This window comes from Sander vitreus, chromosome 19 (assembly GCF_031162955.1).
Source record: "Sander vitreus isolate 19-12246 chromosome 19, sanVit1, whole genome shotgun sequence".
NCBI lineage: Eukaryota > Metazoa > Chordata > Actinopteri > Perciformes > Percidae > Sander > Sander vitreus.
Genome location: NC_135873.1, coordinates 8,988,615 through 9,010,928, shown reverse-complemented (window position 1 = coordinate 9,010,928; position 22,314 = coordinate 8,988,615). Strand labels below are relative to the sequence as shown.

The 22,314-nt window shown below is 37.7% G+C and overlaps 1 protein-coding gene across 3 annotated transcripts in view; it reads right to left on the bottom strand.

Annotated features, from left to right (window-relative positions):
- Positions 1 to 7,677: 7,677 nt before the first annotated feature.
- Positions 7,678 to 22,314, bottom strand: part of LOC144534255 (glucosidase 2 subunit beta-like) — a 123,063-nt gene continuing 108,426 nt past the window's right edge. For 2 of the 3 annotated variants that reach the window (XM_078276087.1, XM_078276089.1), the window contains 2 exons: positions 13,341 to 13,440; positions 7,678 to 8,791 (listed from right to left, as the gene is read on the bottom strand). In XM_078276087.1, the coding sequence (XP_078132213.1) occupies positions 8,654 to 8,791; positions 13,341 to 13,440 (238 nt within the window). In that variant the 3' untranslated portion in view covers positions 7,678 to 8,653. Of the gene's footprint in view, positions 8,792 to 13,340; positions 13,441 to 14,719; positions 15,364 to 22,314 lie in introns of those variants that run through there. The other variant, XM_078276088.1, reaches the window with a different exon arrangement.

The following is a 22,314-nucleotide window of genomic DNA, read 5'->3' as shown; positions in this document are numbered from 1 at the left end:
ACAAAAACCTCATAGTATAGTATGTCAAAAAAGTCACAAAAACGTCATAGTATAGTATGTCGAAAAAAGTCACAAAAACATAATATAGAATGTCGAAAAAAGTCACAAAAACGTCATAGTATAGTGTGTCGAAAACAAATCATAGAATAGTATGTCGAAAAACACGCATATTATAGTGTGTCGAAAAAAGTCACAATAACGTCATAGTATAGTATGTCAAAAAATTCACAAAAATGTCATAGTACAGTATGTCGAAAAAAAACATCATAGTATGGTATGTTGAAAAAAGTCGAAAAAACATCATAGTATAGTATGTCAAAAAAACCTCATGGTATAATATGTTGAAAAAAGTCACAAAAACATCATAGTATAGTATGTCAAAAAAGTCACAAAAACGTCATTGTATAGTGTGTCGAAAACAAATCATAGAATAGTATGTCGAAAAACACGCATATTATAGTGTGTCGAAAAAAGTCACAATAACGTCATAGTATATGTCAAAAAAAACCTCATAGTATAGTATGTTGAAAAAACTCACAAAAACCTCATAGTATAGTATGTTGAAAAATTCATAAAAACGTCATAGTACAGTATGTCAAAAAAAGTCACAAAAACATCATAGTATAGAATGTCAAAAAATTCACAAAATTGTCATAGTATAGTGTGTCGAAACAAATCATAGACTAGTATGTCATAGTATAGTAATAAAACGTCATAGTATAGTATGTCGAAAAAACCTCATAGTATAGTATGTCGATAAAAGTCACAAAAACGTCATAGTATAGTGTGTCGAAAAAAGTCACAAAAACATCATAGTATATGTCCAAAAAAACCTCATAGTATAGTATGTCGAAAAAAGTCACAAAAACGTCATAGTACAGTATGTCGAAAAAACATCATAGTATAGTATGTCGAAAAACACGCATATTATAGTGTGTCGAAAAAAGTCACAATAACGTCATAGTATAGTATGTCGAAAAAAACTCATATTATAGTGTGTTGATAAAAAGTCACAATAACGTCATAGTATAGTTTGTCGAAAAAAAGTCACAAAAACATCATAGTATAGAATGTCAAAAAATTCACAAAATTGTCATAGTACAGTATGTCGAAAAAAACATCCTAGTATGGTATGTTGAAAAAAGTCGAAAAAACATCATAGTATAGTATGTCGAAAAAACCTCATGGTATAATATGTTGAAAAAAGTCACAAAAACGTCATAGTATAGTGTGTCGAAACAAATCATAGACTAGTATGTCAAAAAAACGTCATAGTATAGTGTGTCTAAAAAAGTCACAAAAACATCATAGTATAATATGTCAAAAAAAAACTCATAGTATAGTATGTCGAAAAAAGTCACAAAAACCTCATAATATAGTATGTCGAAAAAAATCACAAAAACCTCATAGTATAGTATGTTGAAAAATTCATAAAAACGTCAGAGTTTAGTATGTCGAAAAGTATGTAGTAAAAAAGCCATAGTATAGTATCTCCAAAGAAAGTCACAAAAACGTCCTAGTATAGTATGTCGAAAAATTCATACATAGTATAGTATGTTGAAAAATTCATAAAAACATCATAGTATAGTATGTATGTCGAAAAAAGTCACAAAAACATCATAGTTTAGTATTTCGAAAAAACATCATAGTATAGTATGTCGAAAAAGTCACAAAAATCTCATAGTATAGTATGTATGTCGAAAAAATTCACAAAACATCATAGTAGAGTATGTCGAAAAAATCATAGAATAGTATGTCGAAAAAAGTCACAATAACCTCATGGTATAGTATGTCGATAAAAAGTCACAAAAACATAGTATAGTATGTCGACAAAGTCACAAAAACCTCATAGTATAGTATGTCGAAAAAGTCACAATAACATCATTGCATAGTATGTCGACAAAGTCACAAAAACCTCATAGTATAATATGTCGAAAAAGTCACAAAAACCAAATAGTATAGCATATCGAAAAAACATCGTAGTATAGTTTGTCAAAAAAAGTCACAAAAACATCATAGTATAGAATGTCAAAAAATACGCATATTATAGTATGTCGAAAAAAGTCACAAAAACGTCATAGTACAGTATGTCGAAAAAAACATCATAGTATAGTATGTTGAAAAATCTCACAAAGATGTCATAGTATAGTGTGTCGAAAACAAATCACAGAATAGTATGTCATAGTATAGTAATAAAACGTCATAGTATAGTATGTCGAAAAATTCATAAAAACCTCATAGTATAGTATGTCGATAAAAGTCACAAAAACATCATAGTATAGTATGTTGAAAAATTCATAAAAACGTCATAGTATAGTATGTCGAAAAAACATCATAGTATAGTATGTCGAAAAAGTCACAAAAACGTCATAGTATAGTGTGTCGAAACAAATCATAGACTAGTATGTCGAAAAACACGCATATTATAGTGTGTCGAAAAAACGTCATAGTATAGTATGTCGAAAAAAGTCACAAAAACATCATTGTATAGTATGTCGAAAAAACGTCATAGTATAGTGTGTCGAAAAAAGTCACAAAAACCTCATAATTTAGTATGTTGAAAAAAGTCACAAAAACCTCATAGTATAGTATGTTGAAAAATTCATAAAAACATCATAGTATAGTATGTTGAAAAATTCATAAAAACATCATAGTATAGTATGTCGAAAAAACATCATAGTATAGTATGTCGAAAAAGTCACAAAAACGTCATAGTATAGTGTGTCGAAACAAATCATAGAATAGTATGTCGAAAAACACGCATATTATAGTATGTCGAAAAAAGTCACAATAACGTCATAGTATAGTATGTCGAAAAAAGTCACAAAAACATAATATAGAATGTCAAAAAATTCACAAAAATGTCATAGTACAGTATGTCGAAAAAAAACATCATAGTATAGTATGTTGAAAAAAGTCGAAAAAACATCATAGTATAGTGTGTCGAAAAAACATCATAGTATAGTATGTCAAAAAAGTCACAAAAACGTCATAGTATAGTGTGTCGAAAACACATCATAGTATAGTATGTCAAAAAATACGCATATTATAGTGTGTCGAAAAAAGTCACAATAACGTCATAGTATATGTCGAAAAAAAACTCATAGTATAGTATGTCGAAAAAAGTCACAAAAACATCATTGTATAGTATGTTGAAAAATTCATAAAAACGTCATAGTACAGTATGTCAAAAAAAAACATCATAGTATAGAATGTCAAAAAATTCACAAAAACGTCATAGTATAGTGTGTCGAAACAAATCATAGACTAGTATGTCAAAAAAACGTCATAGTATAGTGTGTCGAAAAAAGTCACAAAAACATCATAGTATATGTCCAAAAAAACCTCATAGTATAGTATGTCGAAAAAAGTCACAAAAACGTCATAGTATAGTATGTTGAAAAATCTCACAAAGATGTCATAGTATAGTGTGTCGAAAACAAATCACAGAATAGTATGTCATAGTATAGTAATAAAACCTCATAGTATAGTAAGTCGAAAAAACCTCATAGTATAGTATGTCGATAAAAGTCACAAAAACATCATAGTACAGTATGTTGAAAAATTCATAAAAACGTCATAGTATAGTAAGTCGAAAAAACCTCATAGTATAGTATGTCGAAAAAGTCACAAAAACGTCATAGTATAGTGTGTCGAAACAAATCATAGAATAGTATGTCGAAAAACACGCATATTATAGTGTGTCGAAAAAAGTCACAATAACGTCATAGTATAGTATGTCGAAAAAACTCATAGTATAGTATGTCGAAAAAAGTCACAAAAACATCATTGTATAGTATGTCGAAAAAACGTCATAGTATAGTGTGTCGAAAAAAACACGTCATAGTATAGTGTGTCGAAACAAGTCACAATAACGTCATAGTATAGTATGTCGAAAAAAGTCACAAAAACATCATTGTATAGTATGTCGAAAAAACGTCATAGTATAGTGTGTCGAAAAAAGTCATAAAAACCTCATAATTTAGTATGTTGAAAAAAGTCACAAAAACCTCATAGTATAGTATGTTGAAAAATTCATAAAAACATCATAGTATAGTATTTTGAAAAATTCATAAAAACATCATAGTATAGTATGTTGAAAAATTCATAAAAACGTCATAGTATAGTATGTCGAAAAAACATCATAGTATAGTTTGTCGAAAAAGTCACAAAAACGTCATAGTATAGTGTGTCGAAACAAATCATAGAATAGTATGTCGAAAAACACGCATATTATAGTATGTCGAAAAAAGTCACAAAAACTTCATAGTATAGTATGTCGAAAACAGTCACAAATATGTCCCAGTATAGTATGTCGAAAAACTTCACAACAACATCATAGTATAGTATGTCGAAAAAAGTCACAAAAACATCATAGTATAGTATTTTGAAAAATTCATAAAAACTTCATAGTATGTCGAAAAACTTCACAAAAACATCACAGTGTTGAAAAAAGTCACAAAAACCTCATAGTATAGTAAGTCGAAAAAACCTCATGGTATAGTATGTTGAAAAAAGTCACAAAAACCTCATAGTATAGTAAGTCGAAAAAACCTCATGGTATAGTATGTTGAAAAAAGTCACAAAAGCCTCATAGTATACTATGTCGAAAAACTCATAAAAAGTTATAGTATAGTATGTCGAAAAAAAGTTATAGTATAGTATGTCGAAAAAGTCACCAAAACATCCTAACTGATAACTTTAATATACTTTATTCATCCCGCAAGGGAAATTACAACGTTTCATTCTGTTGTTAGAACACACATTACATGCAGGCCTGAAATACAAACACATGCTCAGTACGTTTTGTAATGGCAACAATTACATTTAAGCATGATTCTTTATATTTTTGTTTTATTTCTTTCTGTGTTTCTCTCACAAATGCTGAAAGGGAGTTTATCTCATTCCCACATGAAGATTTTGATTTTCTCTACAATATGTGGAGCCAGAAAGTCTGGAGCTGAATGCGTACAGCCTTTGTGTGAACCGATAAAGGTACAAGGTCACAGTTGTCCCTTGCCAGTGGAGATGTACAGGGTATGTGACCCCAGGGTAAAAGTAGGGCAAGCGGGAAGAGATGAAGTGGCTCCCGGTGTCTCTTATGATTTAGATTGTCTCCTGTGTCTACAGACTGAGCTACTGCCACCCCAATGGTGGGAAAAGGTGTTGCTGGCAAAGAAATATGTAGGCTAGTGGCTGACTGTGATGCGTCAGTATCTTGACTGAATAAACTGGAGTAAATGTGGACAAAAGGAAAATAGATGTGACTGTCGCTGACACCTACTCAACGCTAGCGCCCCTTTTTTCGCTCTCAGCCTTGAGGGTATAACTGGCCTCCCTTCAAAGGAGGAAGCCTAAAAACAGTCTCCAAAAGAGTGAAAGTGGTGCTGGGTTGTGGTGGGCGTCAGTCAACCAGTCAGTCAGGCGAAGGCCCTGCTGTCTCCCAGTCCAGAGAACAGGTACCTTGAACTAGTTTCTACAAAGCTAAGTCGGAGATTTAATGGAATATAAAGCCTCTGGGCCCTTTTAGCAATTTGGAGTCAACACTCAAATACGCCCACGCTCAACTGGAAAGACTTTCCTTTCTTGTCCCTTCATGTGCAGATGTCCTGAATGGAGGTGTGTGCTGTAAGTATATGCTAATGTGTATGCATGCTCAGTTTCCCTATTGACTCCTTCCTACAACTCCCTCCTTCCTTTTTCTGATCTGTAGCAACACATCAATATCTAACATGATTCCCACTACAGGTCTTCACAGGTTTAAAAAATCTGCCTGAAGCCAAAAAGACCCGGAAATGTACTACATGGAACCAACTGGACCCATCTATTATTTGGAAGCTTGGACCAAGAGCCGTACAGAACCGAGAAATGTAGGACATAAACCTCAACCCGACGGGACCCGGGAGACATAGACCAGATTGGCACCGATTTAACAGCTGATTGCTATTAACAAGTAAATGTAAATTTTTCATGAAAACACCTTTGTGTCTTATCTAATGTAACGTTAGTAGCCTTCTCCCTTGTGCCTTGCCATGTTGATATAATACATCCTCTTGCCAGGAAAGTTGTTAAAATACATTTAATACAGGTTTTTTGTCATCCTCTTACTGATTGAAACAGCATGGCCATTTCACCTTAAAGTCCACTTACTGTCACAGTGACAGGTCACGACAAACGTGGCTCATTTAGAATTGGCATTGCATTTTTGTTGTACCTAGCATAGTAAAGATAACTTTGGCTGTTTGCTGCTACGGCTGCTAATGCTAGATGGATTTTCGTGATATGTGATCCCGCGATTCTCGTGACATCTTGAAAATCCAGCTGCCGTACAAGTAAGGTCTTGCTAGCTTGAGCTCAGATCTACTTTCGCTTTTCTTCTGTGTTTACTCTGATGTCAACATGTGACCGGCCAACTGGCCAGCTAACCCTAGATAGCAGAGTCAAAAGGAGACTGACAAGAAAGCCACATGCCATCACTGTCATAACAAATTTTTGTTTGTAAATTTGTAAAATAGATAATTCTGATGGGAGAGCAGACTGGAGAGGCCTGCGCCTTTTAGAATTTTCTTTTTTTATATTGCATCATTACCATATGGTGTGATTTGTTGTTGATACCCTGCAGATTGTCAAACATTTTCCTTTGTGAGAGCAGGTTTATCCACGGAAAAGTTCTTTACGAGACACCTTCATACCACACCATATGGCAATGATGCAATTTAAAGTTCTCTCCAGATGCCAGTAATGCTTTCTGCAATATTAGCCAGAGAGCTGCTCTTGACACTGTCTGTGTGATTGGCAGTATTTCCAGCTGTTGGTAGAGTTAGAAGCCTGTTCAGGTTCAGTGTTTTTTATGCTGACATCAGCATTGGCATATCTGTAATGTTGAATGATGGAGAGATTAAAATATACAGTGATATATTGTTTCCTTGAGATGGTGGGGTGTAAAAATGGATTATATACTTAGTTTAACAGTATTTGTCTTGCTAGTTTAGCCGATCGATTTGAGTGTTTGCCTTATAGCTGCAAGATAAACGTGATAATTACAGTGAAAGTTGTCAGATTTTGCTGTATTAATACAACTAGTTCCACTTAGAATCTAAAGTCAAATCACTTACCTAAACCTAATATAGTTTAGTTTAGAGACATTTTTGGGTATGTCATTAAACAATGTCTTTTGTCCCACTTGGTTGACACCTTAAACAAAACTGAAAACCAAATTAGTTAGAATCGCCATCAAATATAGAATGTGAATGGGAGCTGAAGCCAGATAAATAAAAACACCGGTCCCTGGGCTACAAGGCCTGAGGCTATTGCATTGCTAGCAGGCACACAGCCACCCAGCTGCCCCAGTAGGGTAGGAAAATATCAGTCAGCCTATTGGATACCTGACAGCTAATTTAGCTCCCCCTTAATGAGCAGAGGGCCCTGCTGTACAAACCCTACAATCTGTTACATAACAACATCATATATATATAGCATGTACAGTAAGAAGCAGACTGCTGACAGATTCTTGTAAGAATAAAGGGAAGTTATATTCAGTACACAATGCATCCTTAATAAAAGCTTAAAGTGAGTAAATACAGTATTTAGAATCTGTAGGTCTGTACTTTTTAATATTTAAAACATCTTAAAATGTTTTACCGTGTGAATGTTTAGGAGTTGATATAACACAGTAAAAGCAGAATTAAGTGAGGTGAAAATTAAGTATGAAGTAATTTTATTTTGTTATTTGATACAGCAGTTACAGTGGTAGCAATGTCACTTTATTTATTCAGCCATCTACACAGTAATGTTGTTGAGCATTAAAGCAACACCAAAGCACTTTTCCTCTTCGGTCCCCTTACAGGTTGGAAGTGGAATTGTCCATGACAGTTTCTTATGTCTCATTCAAACTAGAGATCCGCTACCCGATCTGGCAAACTTGCATAGTGCGGTTATAGCCGATAGAGGGCCGCAAAGCGAATGCAGTGCTTTGCAAGTGCCGTTCACACTGTTACAGGTTGATGAACCACTGAAACAATTTTGGAAACATTATTTTAAGGTACAAAATAATCTTTGATGTTGCTTTAACATACTGAAATATATTGCAGTGAAAACAGTATTTAAAGGATAAGGCTCACTTTCTTTTGTATTTTTCCTGTTGTCAACAAGACAAGAAACCACCTGAAAATCTTGAAAACACCAAAACCAACAATGTGTTACTTTGTCTCTCAATACTTTTTGACTTTCCTAAAACAGCTGGGCACTGTAGTTTTTAGCAAACGTTGCTCAAAGTAAAAAGTGCATTTGTTGGGGACTACTTTCAACTGTGGATTAATACACATTTGGTGAATGAGTGAATATTTACAGCAAACTCAAAATATACAACATTGGCCATGTTCATCATAAGGAAGAAAAATCCTGCTTGTGTAAACTAAGTCTATTCAAATATTAACACGTGAAAATAAAGCAACACTATAATAATTAATGAAAACTAAAGTGGTCTAGGAGCAGTGTTACTGAAAATCTGATTCTGACCTTAGCAAGACTTGTGTGGAAGTATATATGTTCTGACAACACAGATGTCAGAGGGGACCCTCAGGACCCCAGCCTGTCACTGTGGGCTAGCCAAGACGGGCTAAATTAATCTAGGCTATGCCAGTAAGGGAAGGGGTCACAGTTCACTGTGTATTCCTCGCTGCTTCAGCACTGGCTGACAGGCCACAGGAGTCTGAAAGTCCATGATGTACTGGCATTTGCTGGGCTCCTTCACCGATCTCAAGGCTGTCTCCGTTCCGCATGTCAGTGTGACCTAGAAAAGCACAAAGAAAAAAAAGTTGAGGTGGTGTAGGGAGAAGAGCCGATGTTAGCCTGAGTCAAGAGCCATGCCAGTTTTATCTCCCAATGGAGGATGATTGAAGATACTGTCCTACCTCTTTTTTAAGTGATTTCCAAAGCAGCTTACAAGACCCAATGATGCTGTGACTATGAGACACTGTGTCATTATGGGACGTCACTGCTTTCCCCACGTGTCAACAATGATTAACACTGTCATGACTTTAATAGGTGACTATAACACCCTCTGCAAGAGAGTGGAAAGGAAAAGGCAACTTATTGTACTTCTAGGGGGTTTCCATAGCAACCCCTCACATCACATTGCATCCTGAGCAGACAATCCCTCTGGCGAACAAAAGCACCTGGAGAGGGAGAGAGATGGGAACTTTACAGGTATTATTGGGCTGAAGTTTCAGGCTGGTACAACTGGTGATTCGGTTTTGCCCTGTACTTGGATTACAAATAGAGTCCTTTGTTATCACTTAGTATCTTGTTGCACAAATGTATTAAGTTGGTGTATTCCGCTCAGTGAGACAAAGTGTTTTCCTATGTGCATGTGCATAATTATTGGGTATTGCATTTTGACTTGCAGGTGCCAGAGCCAAAGGTCAGTGTTGGGGGCAGTACTTTAGACTTTTATGATTATATGTGTGTGGTTACAGGTATGTAACTTTTCCAGCTTGTGTTTTTACTTCCGTCTTGACTCTTACTTGTCAATATTACACATGACGATCAGTGTACTCATCGTGGTTAGTACTACTGCCTGTAAAAAACGTGTGTATGTCTTCTGTGGAGCTTTGTCTGAGAAAATAATTTCTGTCATTTTGTATTTACGAAAAGTAATTGCTGAGATCTGAAAAAACTGCAATGTCGCCAAAACGAAGTACAAAAGGTACAAAAACACAATCAGACAGGTTGTAAACAAACCAACCAAGACATTTTCTTTAGGCATGAAAGTGAGTGCACCCCAAATGTTGGCAATTATCCCTCATTTTACAGGAAAACTGTGCAGAACTACAGTAACTAGGTAGGTCAAGTCACTCTGCAAACTGTGTTGGATGTTTATAATGGACATTTTTGGTGATGCTTTTACTGTTCATTATTGTTTTCTCTTCTGACTTTGGATAACCTGAGGACTCCATACTTGTCTTACTAGATCTTAGTGCTACATTTGACACTATTGACCATAGCATCCTGTTACAGAGACTGGAACATTTAATTGGAATTAAAGGAGTCGCACTAAGTTGGTTTAATTCCTATATATCAGATAAATCACGGTTTGTTCATGTTAACGATGAATCCTCCCGGCACGCTAAAGTTAGCCATGGCATTCCACAACGCTCAGTGCTTGGACCAATTCTATTAACCTTATATATGCTTCCACTAGGCAGTATTATTAGGAAACACTCCATTAACTTTCACTGTTATGCAGATGATACCCAATTATACCTACCAATCAAGCCAGATGAAACCATACAACATACAAATCCTGGATGACCTACAATTTCCTGATGTTAAAATCAGACAAAACCGAGTTTATTGTGCTGGGCCCTAAACACCTCCCAACCTTATCTGGATGGCATTGCCGTGGCCTCCAGCACTACTGTCAGAAATCTCAGAGTTATTTTTGATCAGGATATATCCTTTAATACCCACTTAAAACAAATCTCAAAAACAGCCCTATTTCACCTGCGTAACATTGCCAAAATTAGGTACATCCTATCTCAAAACGATGCTGAAAAACTATTCCATGCATTTGTTACTTCAAGGCTGGACTATTGTAATTCCTTACTATCAGGTTGCTCAAATAAGTCCCTTAAGCCTCTCCAGCTGATCCAGAATGCTGCAGCACGTTGCTGACAAGAACTAAGAAAAGAGATCATATTTATCCAGTATTAGCTTCCCTGCATTGGCTTCCTGTAAAGGAATGGAATGGAATGTATAGGATGGAATTTAAAATCCTTCTCCTGACCTACAAAGCTCTTAATGGTCAGGCACCATCATATCTTAAAGAGCTCATAGTACCTTATTGTCCCACTAGAGCACTGCGCTCCCAGAATGCAGAGTTACTTGTGGTTCCTAAAGTCTCCTAAAGGATTCCTAAAAAGTAGAATGGGAGCCAAAGCCTTTAGCTATCAGGCTCCTCTACTGTGGAACCAGCTCCCAGTCTGACACGGTCACCACATTTAAGAGTAAACTCCTCTTTGATAAAGCGTATAGTTAGGGAGTGAGGAGTTGCAGCGTTCGCCCAGACCGGCGGGGGAGGGTGTAAATCTAAAGACACGGCACCCCTTCTCTTCTCTGCTTCTCGTCATAGTTGTCAGATTCATATACCAGCTGATACGCCCTGCAGTGCCCTGCTATGTCCTGCAGTGCCCCGCTATGCCCTGCAGTGCCCTGCTACGCCATGAACTACTACAACTACTATTTCTAGTCATAGTTCCATTATCTTTATTGTTACTATAATTGTCACTGTTCGTACCCCCAACTGGCACCGTCAGACGCCCACCAAGAGCCTGTGTCTGTCCGAGGTTTCTCCCTAAAAGGAAGTTTTCCTCACCACTCAAGGAAAATGAAAATTGATCGGAAGTACGTAGGAGGGCGGAGCCAGGCTAAAGATACACTGCATGCTGCTTGAATTTGGATTACCACAATATCCACCACTGAAACAATACATCACTGGTCCCACTACTCAAGTATAAAGAGAGAAGTGTGTTTCACCGCTGAAAGAGAGAGCATGACCCAAAGACGAGGTTTAGCATTTCAAATACAATGAGCGTCGACTTCTGACAAGACTTAATTTATGCCGACTGCACTCAGTTAGGGGGTTGAATAAAAGGAATTCAATTTAGTCATTTCAAAGGGGGCCCCTGAATGGCACTCATGACATACATACATTTGCAAACGACATTTATTGGAGTCGGATTTGAAGCGGGGGCCAGGCAAAGAAAATAAGATGATTAAATGTGCTACATTTTCAATTGAGTAAATTCTTACACAAAAATGTAAATGGATCTCATAAAAGTGGCTGAAAAAGAAGGCAATGCTGGGAAAATAGAGAGAAGAGTAGAAGAAGAGTAAGTTGCAGGAGAATGCAACCAGAGCAACATTAACCATAAAACCAATGTAGACTGACAGAGGGGTAAAAGCAAGTCAGCTTCCATCATGTGGCTTTGAACAAAACATGTTTTTGCCAGGCTGTGGGCCATGAGGACTGAATGTCTTTTACTGATTGACTGACTCTCCATTGTTGAAATACACATTTTGCAGAATGAGGCATGGAGAGCAGACTGGGCGAGAAGGCTTCAAATTGTCCCTTTGGAAATAAGCATTGCCTCTCTGTACAGTTAACTTAAGTTGTATTTATTTGTAAGGTGGACTGTTAAAGTCATTATCTAGAGCATATTTGGGTTTTGGTGGGAGAAGTGTTTTCTAAAGTGTGTAGCTAAATATTCATCTTGGGCTTATGTAAAAAGAGGGTCTAGTTTTATTTACCACCAGAGAGTCGTGTGTCAAAAGTATGTGAGGACTGGTTTATCTAGGCCCACCTTGTTCAAATTACAGACAAATAACAGTTGTGCCACAGTTTCAAACTATCCTAAATTCTCAAATAGTGGCTGGGGCCTTTATGTACCTTAGTGGCACAGAGATTCAGGCTTTTGGTTTAGATACAGGCTTTTATTGCTAATTTCCCTTGTTCCCCAGTTAATGAAAACAAAACATCTTCCATGATTACTCTAAATTCAGCAAAATGTCAATTTCCACAACACTTCCTCCACAATTTTTTACATTAAAGGTTTTGCAGCCTTCCCTTTATACAGTATGTAGTTTTTTTAGTAGGATAATAAGACAAAACATCCAAAGGTTTTGTTCCTCAACCACTTTAACCACTTTCCTCAACCAGAGTTACAGAACCTGCAGTCTCGCATTGCCAGACCTAGCTCCACAGCGCTACAGAGGAAGGTCTGGCTAGTCCACACAGCATTCTGGGACAGGATGCGCTGGATGGAGCAATAGTGCCTCCGCAAAATAGCCTCTGGAAGGAACTTGTTTTGGTGGAATGTGTACGTTTAAAGGTGTTTTAGTCGGGCAACAGAAAACTCTAGCTAGCTGTCTGGATTTACCGCAGAGATCTAAGGAGCAGTTAACCATAGTCCTCATATATCCACCGGAGTTTAGAATGCCAACACAAAGAAAGCGGAAGGTGACGGACATAAAATGTACATATTTGCAATAATGAATTAAAATCCAAATGAGGTCTGTATCACATCTTTTATTTAGGTTGGGTCTCTAATGAGCTGTGCAAACGACTTCTTTTTGTTCCCTCATCCTTTCCTGTATCATCTGTCCATCTGTCTATTTGACTGTCAGTGTGTACGTACCATTTGTTCATTTGTCTCTCATCAGTTCATTCATTCTGCCTCTTTGTGCTCTCATATGCTCACATTACTGTGAGTGTAAGAGTGTGTGTGTGCCTACTATGCGTATGTATGTATTGTTTTGTGTGAAACACATGCAGTACTTACTGTAGTACTGCGTGAACCTCCTTGCCAGCATGGTTCTCCATTCTCATACTCCATCTGACTGTACTGGTTCTTTGGTGTTCCTACCCACATCCCCCACCTCCTGAAATAAGAAAGAAATGGTCAGTTTTCATTTTTATAAAGTGCATGTGGAAACAAAATTTCTGTCTATTAGTCAAGATTGTCAAATTCTCTTTGTTGGGACAAATTAAAAACAGAAACATATAATTTGTTTTATTAAATAACACAAGGTTAGATTATTGAAAAACACTTCCTCCCAGCAAACATGAAAAACTGGCAAGATGGCCAGTCTGGCAGTGCCCTCTTTTGAATCCTGGCACCAGTGCTCTCGAGTCCCCTCTCCTCTTTTACAATGGAAGGGAAATATTAATTACCATTTTGTCAGAGTTAATATGTATGCAATACCACACAAGGGAAGTAGAGGAGAAAAACATGCCGCCAGTGAAGGCCATCTCAAATGAGGCTCTGCCTGCCCATTAATAGCCCAGCTAATTACATTCTCACCAAACATTTCAAGAGAAGTTATGAAAACCAAAGCAAACCAGGGTGCCAGTGTCCAACACAGCTTTCAGTACTGACAGATGTCATTTGATTAAGCGTTCACCAACTAACTTCCTCTGATCATTTGTTGAACTTGAGCAGCTTCTTTGAGGTGGCATCATCCGCAGTCGTGCTGCTGGTGAGTGTTGGTTTTAGTAAAACATTGTAATCTTGTTAGGGAGGAAAATCTTTACTGCATTTGGTGCATGGTGGATTAATGATTTTACTGACATGTGTGTTGCTCTGATCTCTTGCCCTACATAGGCTAGCAACTAATTTCTGTCTGCAATGTTAAATATTCAGAACAGAGAACAACTAATGAAATCAATCTTTTCACTTTGAGGGAAGCATAAATAAGTGAAATTATAACCTGATGGTCTGCAAGCCTTTTTTGTAAACAGCTTGTCAATGTTCTGTTAATCATTCTGGATAAAGAGCTACAAAAAGCTATAAATTCAACTTATTGTTCTTTTAATCTGCTCAAGTGCTTTTTTCACCAGTGCCAACTCTGTCACAAGTGCACAACACTTGATCAATGTGCCTACACTGACCTTTCCACATGGGATTAGTAGTAGCAAGTAGCAAGATCTACTGCATTCTTTAAGTATAGCTTTTAGTATTATGGAAGCTAATCGTCTATATTTCATGGCCTATTATGATATTTGTATTACTTCCGTAATTGAGCCCATAGTATATTGTGCTATTTGGATATAATAGTATAATACCTGTATTTTCTTTCTAAAGCTCAACAAAATTGGCACAACAAATTAATACATAATTAAAATTTGATATTGCGTTTTTTTCCCTAAACAACAAATTGTAACTATAAATCTTAGATGACAGGTACAAGACATAGAGGAACGTGGGAGCAAGTAGGAAAACACATATTCTAGTTGGTTGTATTAAGTTGTGTCCAACAACAGAATTTCTTTCGGTATTTCTTTAAATGTCGTTTTATTCTCATTTGACCTTGATGAGGGCAAACATGGGAGTCCTCTTTGATTTTAAAAAGCACTCTCCAGCTTTTACAGACACATGGCTGTCTTCAGGTCCCTGAAGGTGGCTTTTCTGCCGTCTATGATGTGCATGGCTTATTTAAGATGCCTGAACAGGTCAGTCAGAGGTGAATTGCTCACACAAGTGGAAGCCGGCTGGGCCAGAGCGTCTCGCCTTTTCCTTCCAGCCTGTTTGATTGGGTTTTAGCACTCTGTTAGTACCAGGAGGCCCTCAAATGGATTGCTGTCAGGGCCAGCAGACATGGCAAGCGGAGAAAGTGACAGTGCTCTGGCTCTCGCTGCTAGTTGACCAGTGATCCCTTGCGCATCACCTTCATGCATCCTAGTCTGCCATACCACCCCACCACAAGCACACACCTCATTTCCTCGCCTCACCTTTGTTCACTTTCTTCTTTAATCTCCATTCTCACTCTGTTAGCCCTCCTGTGCCCCAGGAGGCAGCGTAGGCCCTATCAATTAGGCTTAAGTTATCACTCAGATGTGGCAAACACACTCCAGTCATTTGGATTCACAGGAGTCACAAGATGAAATCATATTGACAGATCATTCCCTGTAATAATACCTACCTGAATTTAACATTTGCTGGTCATTCTACAGTTATCACCAGACTAGTACACAGCTCGTTATTTACACCTCTGAAAAACATCATATCTTATTGCTTAATTGCATGGCACTGGGGTAGAGGTCGACCGATTAATTGGCTGATTTTTGGCATTTTTTTACATAATCGGCATCGGCCAATATCCCAGTATATCAAGCCGATTAATAGGCAGGTGCATCTGCGGGCAGCCTAGTGTTAAAAACATGAATAGGCAACATTTTTTACAGCGCACCCAGACCAGCTGCCTCCAGCCCCTCCCCTTGTGAAGTCTTGCGCCGTGTGTCTCGCACAGTCACTTCAGGCTCAGACGCTACCGTTAGTAGTAGCATATTGCTGGTGTTCTTGCCTTGGGATTAACTGTACTAATAAAACCGTACAAAACGCCGCGGCCACACCGCTGTGGAAGCTCCCCGAATGTCATTTATCAGAGTCTGGTTGTTACCCCTGTCCGTGGCAGTCTCATCCACTCTTATAACGGAGCTAACTGGAGCTAACCGCTAACGGAGCTAACCGTTGCTAACAGAGCCTTCAGTTCCCCATGCCTGTATCCATTAACTGCATCTATGGACTCGAGCACGAATAAAACCCTTAATTGTATTAAATTGGCTGGACAAGTTTTAAATTACAACTAAGAGTTGTTTGAATGACAGAAATCTGCTCAGATAAGATCCTAATGAGTGCAACGGGACATGTAACAGTAGGATCCCCAAAACACAGATAAAACACTTCAACAAATGAACAATGATCTAACAAACAAGGTGAACAAGAACTGACTTTAGAGAGCCCTAGTCTGATGTGATTCAACAGGAGTTAGGAGGAAATAGTGTTGAGATTAATAATAACAGGTCACTTTCTGTGGAGCTTGCAGATTTGTATTCTCAGAAGTTTAATAAATGCTGCTAAGTGTACTAAACTTTATTTTTTCATTGAAAAGTTTATTTGACAGTTTATTTTCTTCTTACCTGTTTCGTTTATTTAATATATTTTTCATACATTATTTATACAATATAGTACAGTATGTTTTTACATTATACATTTGTAATTGAAGTATACATGTGTAGATTGGTGAAGTGTTCAATAAATGTTTTTGTTGAGAAATTCTGTGTATATTAGTGTTACATTTTATCTTTCAAATAGAGGTTTAAAAACAAGCACATATCGGCCAAATATCGGCCAAAATAAATCAGCAGCATTTATCAGCCATTGGCTGACCCTGATTTCTAAAGATCGGCATCGGCCAGAGAAAACCCATATCGGCTGACCTCTACACCGGGCTGCATAAACATTACTATATGCAAGTCTGACCCTGTGGCTGACAAGATAGCACAACTCAAATGTGCAAATTGCACCCCCACCCCCTTCTTCCTTCAAAACATGGCCGCTTATCTGCTGCACCCATTTTCTGCAGCCAAGACAGGAATCCTGTTTGCCTGCTCAACACAATCATACACACCCTACTACTATACTGTACAAATAGGACTCAAATTTTCAGGAGTAGAACAAGCAAAGCAGACACATTGCTGGTTTCAGTCCAATAAAATAGCATGAATGAACATAATTAAAGTATGTAAATAGATTAACAATGGCAGCAGAGAGTAAATTGCATCTTAGCTTTTGTAGAAAATCCATTTCCAACCACATGGAGACAAGGGAGGGGCCAGAAATGCAGACTTCCTTTTAATGATAAATGATGGATGATATTGAACACATGCTCCTTTTAAGGCTTGAAACCTGGAGATTCTTATTTTCAGATATATTGGTTATAATTCAATATTTGTTTGGCCTCCTCTAATGCGATAACATGCTCCTTCCATCACAGATAAAACTGTAATTGCAGCATTTCTAGCCAGCTAAACCTATTATCCATACAGTTGCTTTACATTGTGGGTAAAATGGAGGGCCACACAGAACACAAACACACCTCTAACTGCACACATTAGGGAGTCAATGTGATTTAATTTTCTCTCTGAATCACTAAGATTTCATTTCTATTGACACACAGAATAGCAGATAGAGTTGTGATTCATTTACATCCAGTAGCCGCTAAAATACTATTAAAATTGCAGTTTCACCTTCTTGATGCCTTCAAAGCAAGGTTTACTGAAGGACTAAATAAAGATCTAAAGAATCATGGATATACTACTGTATATATGTTTAAGAACTTTTTTTTAAGAACATGTAAAATACTTTTTGTAACTGTTATGACAAAATTGGTCTCAGAGTACTTGTATTGTTGTACTGCTTTTTTATAATCTAATCCTCATTAAGAATAATTAGCATTAAAAACGCTGATTAGCTTCTTTTTCTTCTTCTGATACTGGCTTGAGCTGATATAAGCTCCTCTTATTTCTTTTAAAACGATACGTTGCCAGTGATTCTGTTTCAAACTTCATTGCGGCATTAATCTCTATGCCTTGAGTGATAAATCCTGAAGATCCATGGCTAATCTCGCTCAACACTGAGAAGAGAGTTACCCCCTCTGATATAGCCACAAATCAACCTTTTAGAAGCAATTATCATTTAGACAACTCTACTCTGGTGTTTAAACACCCCGCAGATACTAAGAAGGTGGGGAGAAAAATCTTGGCCAAAGGTGCATTTGTGCCTATCTTGATGTGTGTCTGTGTATTTTTGTCTGTGTTTTGAGACCCTGGGCCTTCACTGGAGAGAAACTGGGTGAAAAAAACACAGGGGAAAAAGAACACAATGGTGGTTTGGTATGTCTGTGGTTTCCTCAAGAAAAAGAATATAAATTTGCTCATTTGCCCTCAGGATTTTCTTTGTATGTCTGTAGACATTAGAAAGTTGTAAACTCCACTGAATGTCTTGCTTCTCATGCTTAGGAGCAAGCTGCCTGCATACTGTATATTCATGTATGAAACATGTTTGCGTTCATACGTAAAGTGTGTAAAGAAATAATATTTTCCCAAAATGTGTTGAGTATGGCAACTGCAATGTACTGAAAATAGACACTGACTGCTTGCTAATCATTCCTCATTGTAGATTGGAATTTTGGTAATATTATTTTCTATTTGAAGAATTTTTACTCCCTTAGAGCCAAATTTGTCCTACTACCATGCATTCTGATGCAAAAATACGGTTAGATTCTAAAGATCAATTGGTGTACAAATTCTGAAATAACTGGATTAGCTTTCATGGCAGCAGGAAAACATAAAAGACCGCTTTATCTTGAATTTATACAATTTAGCGATAATTGGAAACTTAAAAGTGAATGTAGAAATACATTTAAAAAAAATTATATAATATTCCTGAATATCAGAGTCAAAAATGGTTGTCAGGTATAGTATTAAAACAGTTTAAATAATACCCAGCTCTCGAGGAATCTCTCATTAGTTTGTTGTGACAAAACGTAAACATCAAGCTGGGTCCTTCAAATACACTCAATTCATTTGCAGCAACTGTCAACGATGTGCCAACTCAGCATCAGATTACTTCTCTACAACCAGCTCCTCATACTGAATCCCAACCTGTGTTAAGATGGTGTTAAGTCTGTGCTTATTAGCGTCACCTTCCCACTGTAGCATCCACTCATTAGCTGCCACTGCAATGAATTATACCTCACAGCTATGCTTTTCTCTGCTTTAACAAGAGGTCTGGAGCAGCAAGTTAGTCCCCTCACTATGCTGTTAATGCGCTAATCATTTACAGCATGAGACGGCGCGCCGCACAGGCAGGTAGAGAGAGCAATTTGGGAGCTGCTGGTTAATTTGGATTCGGTGAAGCAGTGCTCTCATAGCTAAGCAGTGCCAGGCATCCAGGCATAACTAACCTCTGCCACTCATGTAAGGTCACCAATCAGAGAGGTGTGTGGTGTTTTGAGATGAGCCCAGACGCCGTCATTACTGTGCCAGTCAGTGATGCTCCTCTCACCCTCCTACCACCAATTGCGCCCAGCACCTCAATAAATAATTCATACGCTTAGGAACATGTGAAGGGCACATGCTCAGTCAGGGCTTTGCTTTCACTTCATTTTATATGACTGATAAACAAAGATGGCATTTCTTTTTGTTTGTTTTACAATCTTCAACAGGTCAATTGAAGACTGCATACTGGATGTTTTTTGGCCAGTTTTCTTAGGTAAAAGCACGTTGACCCACATAATTACTCTAAATCAGTGAGTAACATCCATGGCACATTTTGTTTTCCATTCGCTGCATAAACAGAACTCCGAGGCCATTTTATTTGCATTTATAAAACATAATCAGGGTGCATATTTCATCAACACTTCCTGATAGATATGAATCAGGGCTGATGTCAAACCCGAATCAGTATTCTGTTAATAGCTCACTTGTGCCTCATTAACGAGGGCTAGATGTTGCCATGGCTACCCAGCAGAAAGGCCATCAGGGGTTCACAGTGTCAGCTTCCCCCCACCCTCCACTCCCTACCACTTTAACCCTCTCCTCAGACACACGAGTCATTACCCTTTGCATTGATTGCCAGATAAAGTGTGGGCTCTCAGGTTCAGGGGCCATATTGCATAAACACCTCAGGAACACAAATATAGGCGTGAGTGTGTAAAATAAGTGTAAAAAAAAAAAAAGGGAGCATAACTCCACTTATTAAGTAGGCAGAGTAAAAGAGCAAAGAAGTGGAGAGTAAAGCAACAAACACCCATTAGTCATTTTACTTAAAAGGAAACAAATGTGATTTGTTTGTTTTCAACATGACAGTGTGAAAATGAAATCAGAATAGCAAGATAATGTATACAATGTATTAAGAACACTAGCACTATAGCCGCTTTCCGACCGGAGGGATTTTTGCAGTTCCTAGAACATAAAATTTGGGGATTTTTAAGTCCCTCTGGCCACAGTTTTTTTTTCAATTCTTTCAGCTCCTACTTCAGGGCAGGGTCTTTTCCCTTTTCCCTTTTCAGTATATGAACCGAGGTGAACGAGGGTCGGGTTTCCGGTACAGACAGACCAACAACGGGACAATTTTCGCCATCTTATTCATCACTAATTTCACTTCTGACGTTTTAGGCGAGAAATTAAGTGTTTAGATTTCGAATATAGGCAGTCTTGCGAAAAATGATGCCGAATTGACAATTTGCTTCAAAGTTTCGGATTTGAGAAGCTCCATGAAGTGAGGCGACAGCCAGCAGGCGCCTGCCCCAGCCGCTAGCTCGCCGCTCGCCCAGTTATGCTCAGAGACCCCGAGGTAAGCTGGAGGTCTCTCAGACCGGTCTCGTAAATAAGAGGCTTTTATTTCGCCGTTGACGGTTCGTTTGTTTAAATATCACAACACATGTCCATCATAAGATTAACGGGAAACTGTGGTTAACTGTCTTTTCGGAGTTAAACTCCACAAGCGTGTCCTGCGCCTGGCCGGCCATCACACACACACGTCCACAGCGCAGCAGACAGAGGCGGGGGAGAGAGAGAGAGATACCCGTTTCTCTTCGGGAGACTTGTTTAAATTATGACAAATATGCTATATACATTAGATTTAGTATTTAGTTCATACTTTTTTTTGTGTATTTGTTTTCTGATTTTAACACTATAAAGACCTTTGCCGTGCTTGCATCACTCCCTTACCCCTCCTACCAGTCTCTGTGGCCTCTTGGCCAGTGCAAATGCAAATGGAAAAAACGGTTTTGGGGGAGAGTTAGTAGATCTGTTTAGAAATGAACTTCTCCTATAACTACGTTCCTGTAACTACTTGGTCGGAAAGCGGCTATTGTTGAACTTTCATGGACTGATCATACTATTAAAACTTACATGGATATGGAAATGTAAACTATGTATTAATATGATTTGTCTTTTCAGTCAGAATCATTTTCAAAAAGAATAGTCCAGGTACAGGACTAACGCTCGTTCTCGTGTGAGCCTGCACGGCTGCTACCCTAGTACGAGAAGTGTATATGTCCAACTGAGCCCAGTCGCTGAGAATTCACAGTGAGTGTGTTCTATCATGCAGCTGGCACTAAACCAGAAGGAAACAAACAACCGAGGGTGAAGAAATAGGGTAATTTATACAAAGACACCATGAAAATGCATATCTGGAAAACGATGAGATGAACTCGGTAAGGGCCAATGCCAAGATTGTCAGACAAATTCAAGGAACGGCAAGAGACTCGAATTGACTGAATTAGGAACCGGTTACGTGACCATGGTGTAATCTGCGTCATATCCTGCCTCTTGCACGCTCTAGAGAGGGAGAGAAGTCTACGATCTATAAATAAAGTTTTACGGAATAGGTCTTAAAAAGATTCTTTAAAATACATGTTTATATTTTAAAAAAAATAATTACACCTATACAGTAGTTATGTCTCCCATTGTAGGAGTTTGCCCTCTTGTGGACATAATATAGAAAAATAAATATTTGAATATATCCGAAACAGCAGTAATTGTATGCAGTAAATCAGCATGACTGTGGATCACAAGGTGGCATTATTCAGCCACCATTCGTCCAACCCAGGGATTAAAGTAAAAAAAAATATATCTTTTGACTTAACTTTTTTCAGGCCAAGTCATAAGCTGTTCACATCTACCTACAGATAGAACCGCTTTTGCAATCGCGACCTATTGATTTTTAATGTACAACAAGATGCAAACAGCAAAGTAAAGTGAGTAAGAGTATTGCGAGTGTTCTCTTTTCCTGATGAACAAAACAATATTTCAGTACCATCCCACGACTAACCATTGCTGTTCTTTTCTACTGCAGCAATCATATTGTAGAAAGGCTTTACCTTACACTCGATTTAATTACTTCAGGCCAAAAATGTTTAAAGGGAGATTTTTTGTTATTGTTAATATGCAATTCAACACCAAGTCAA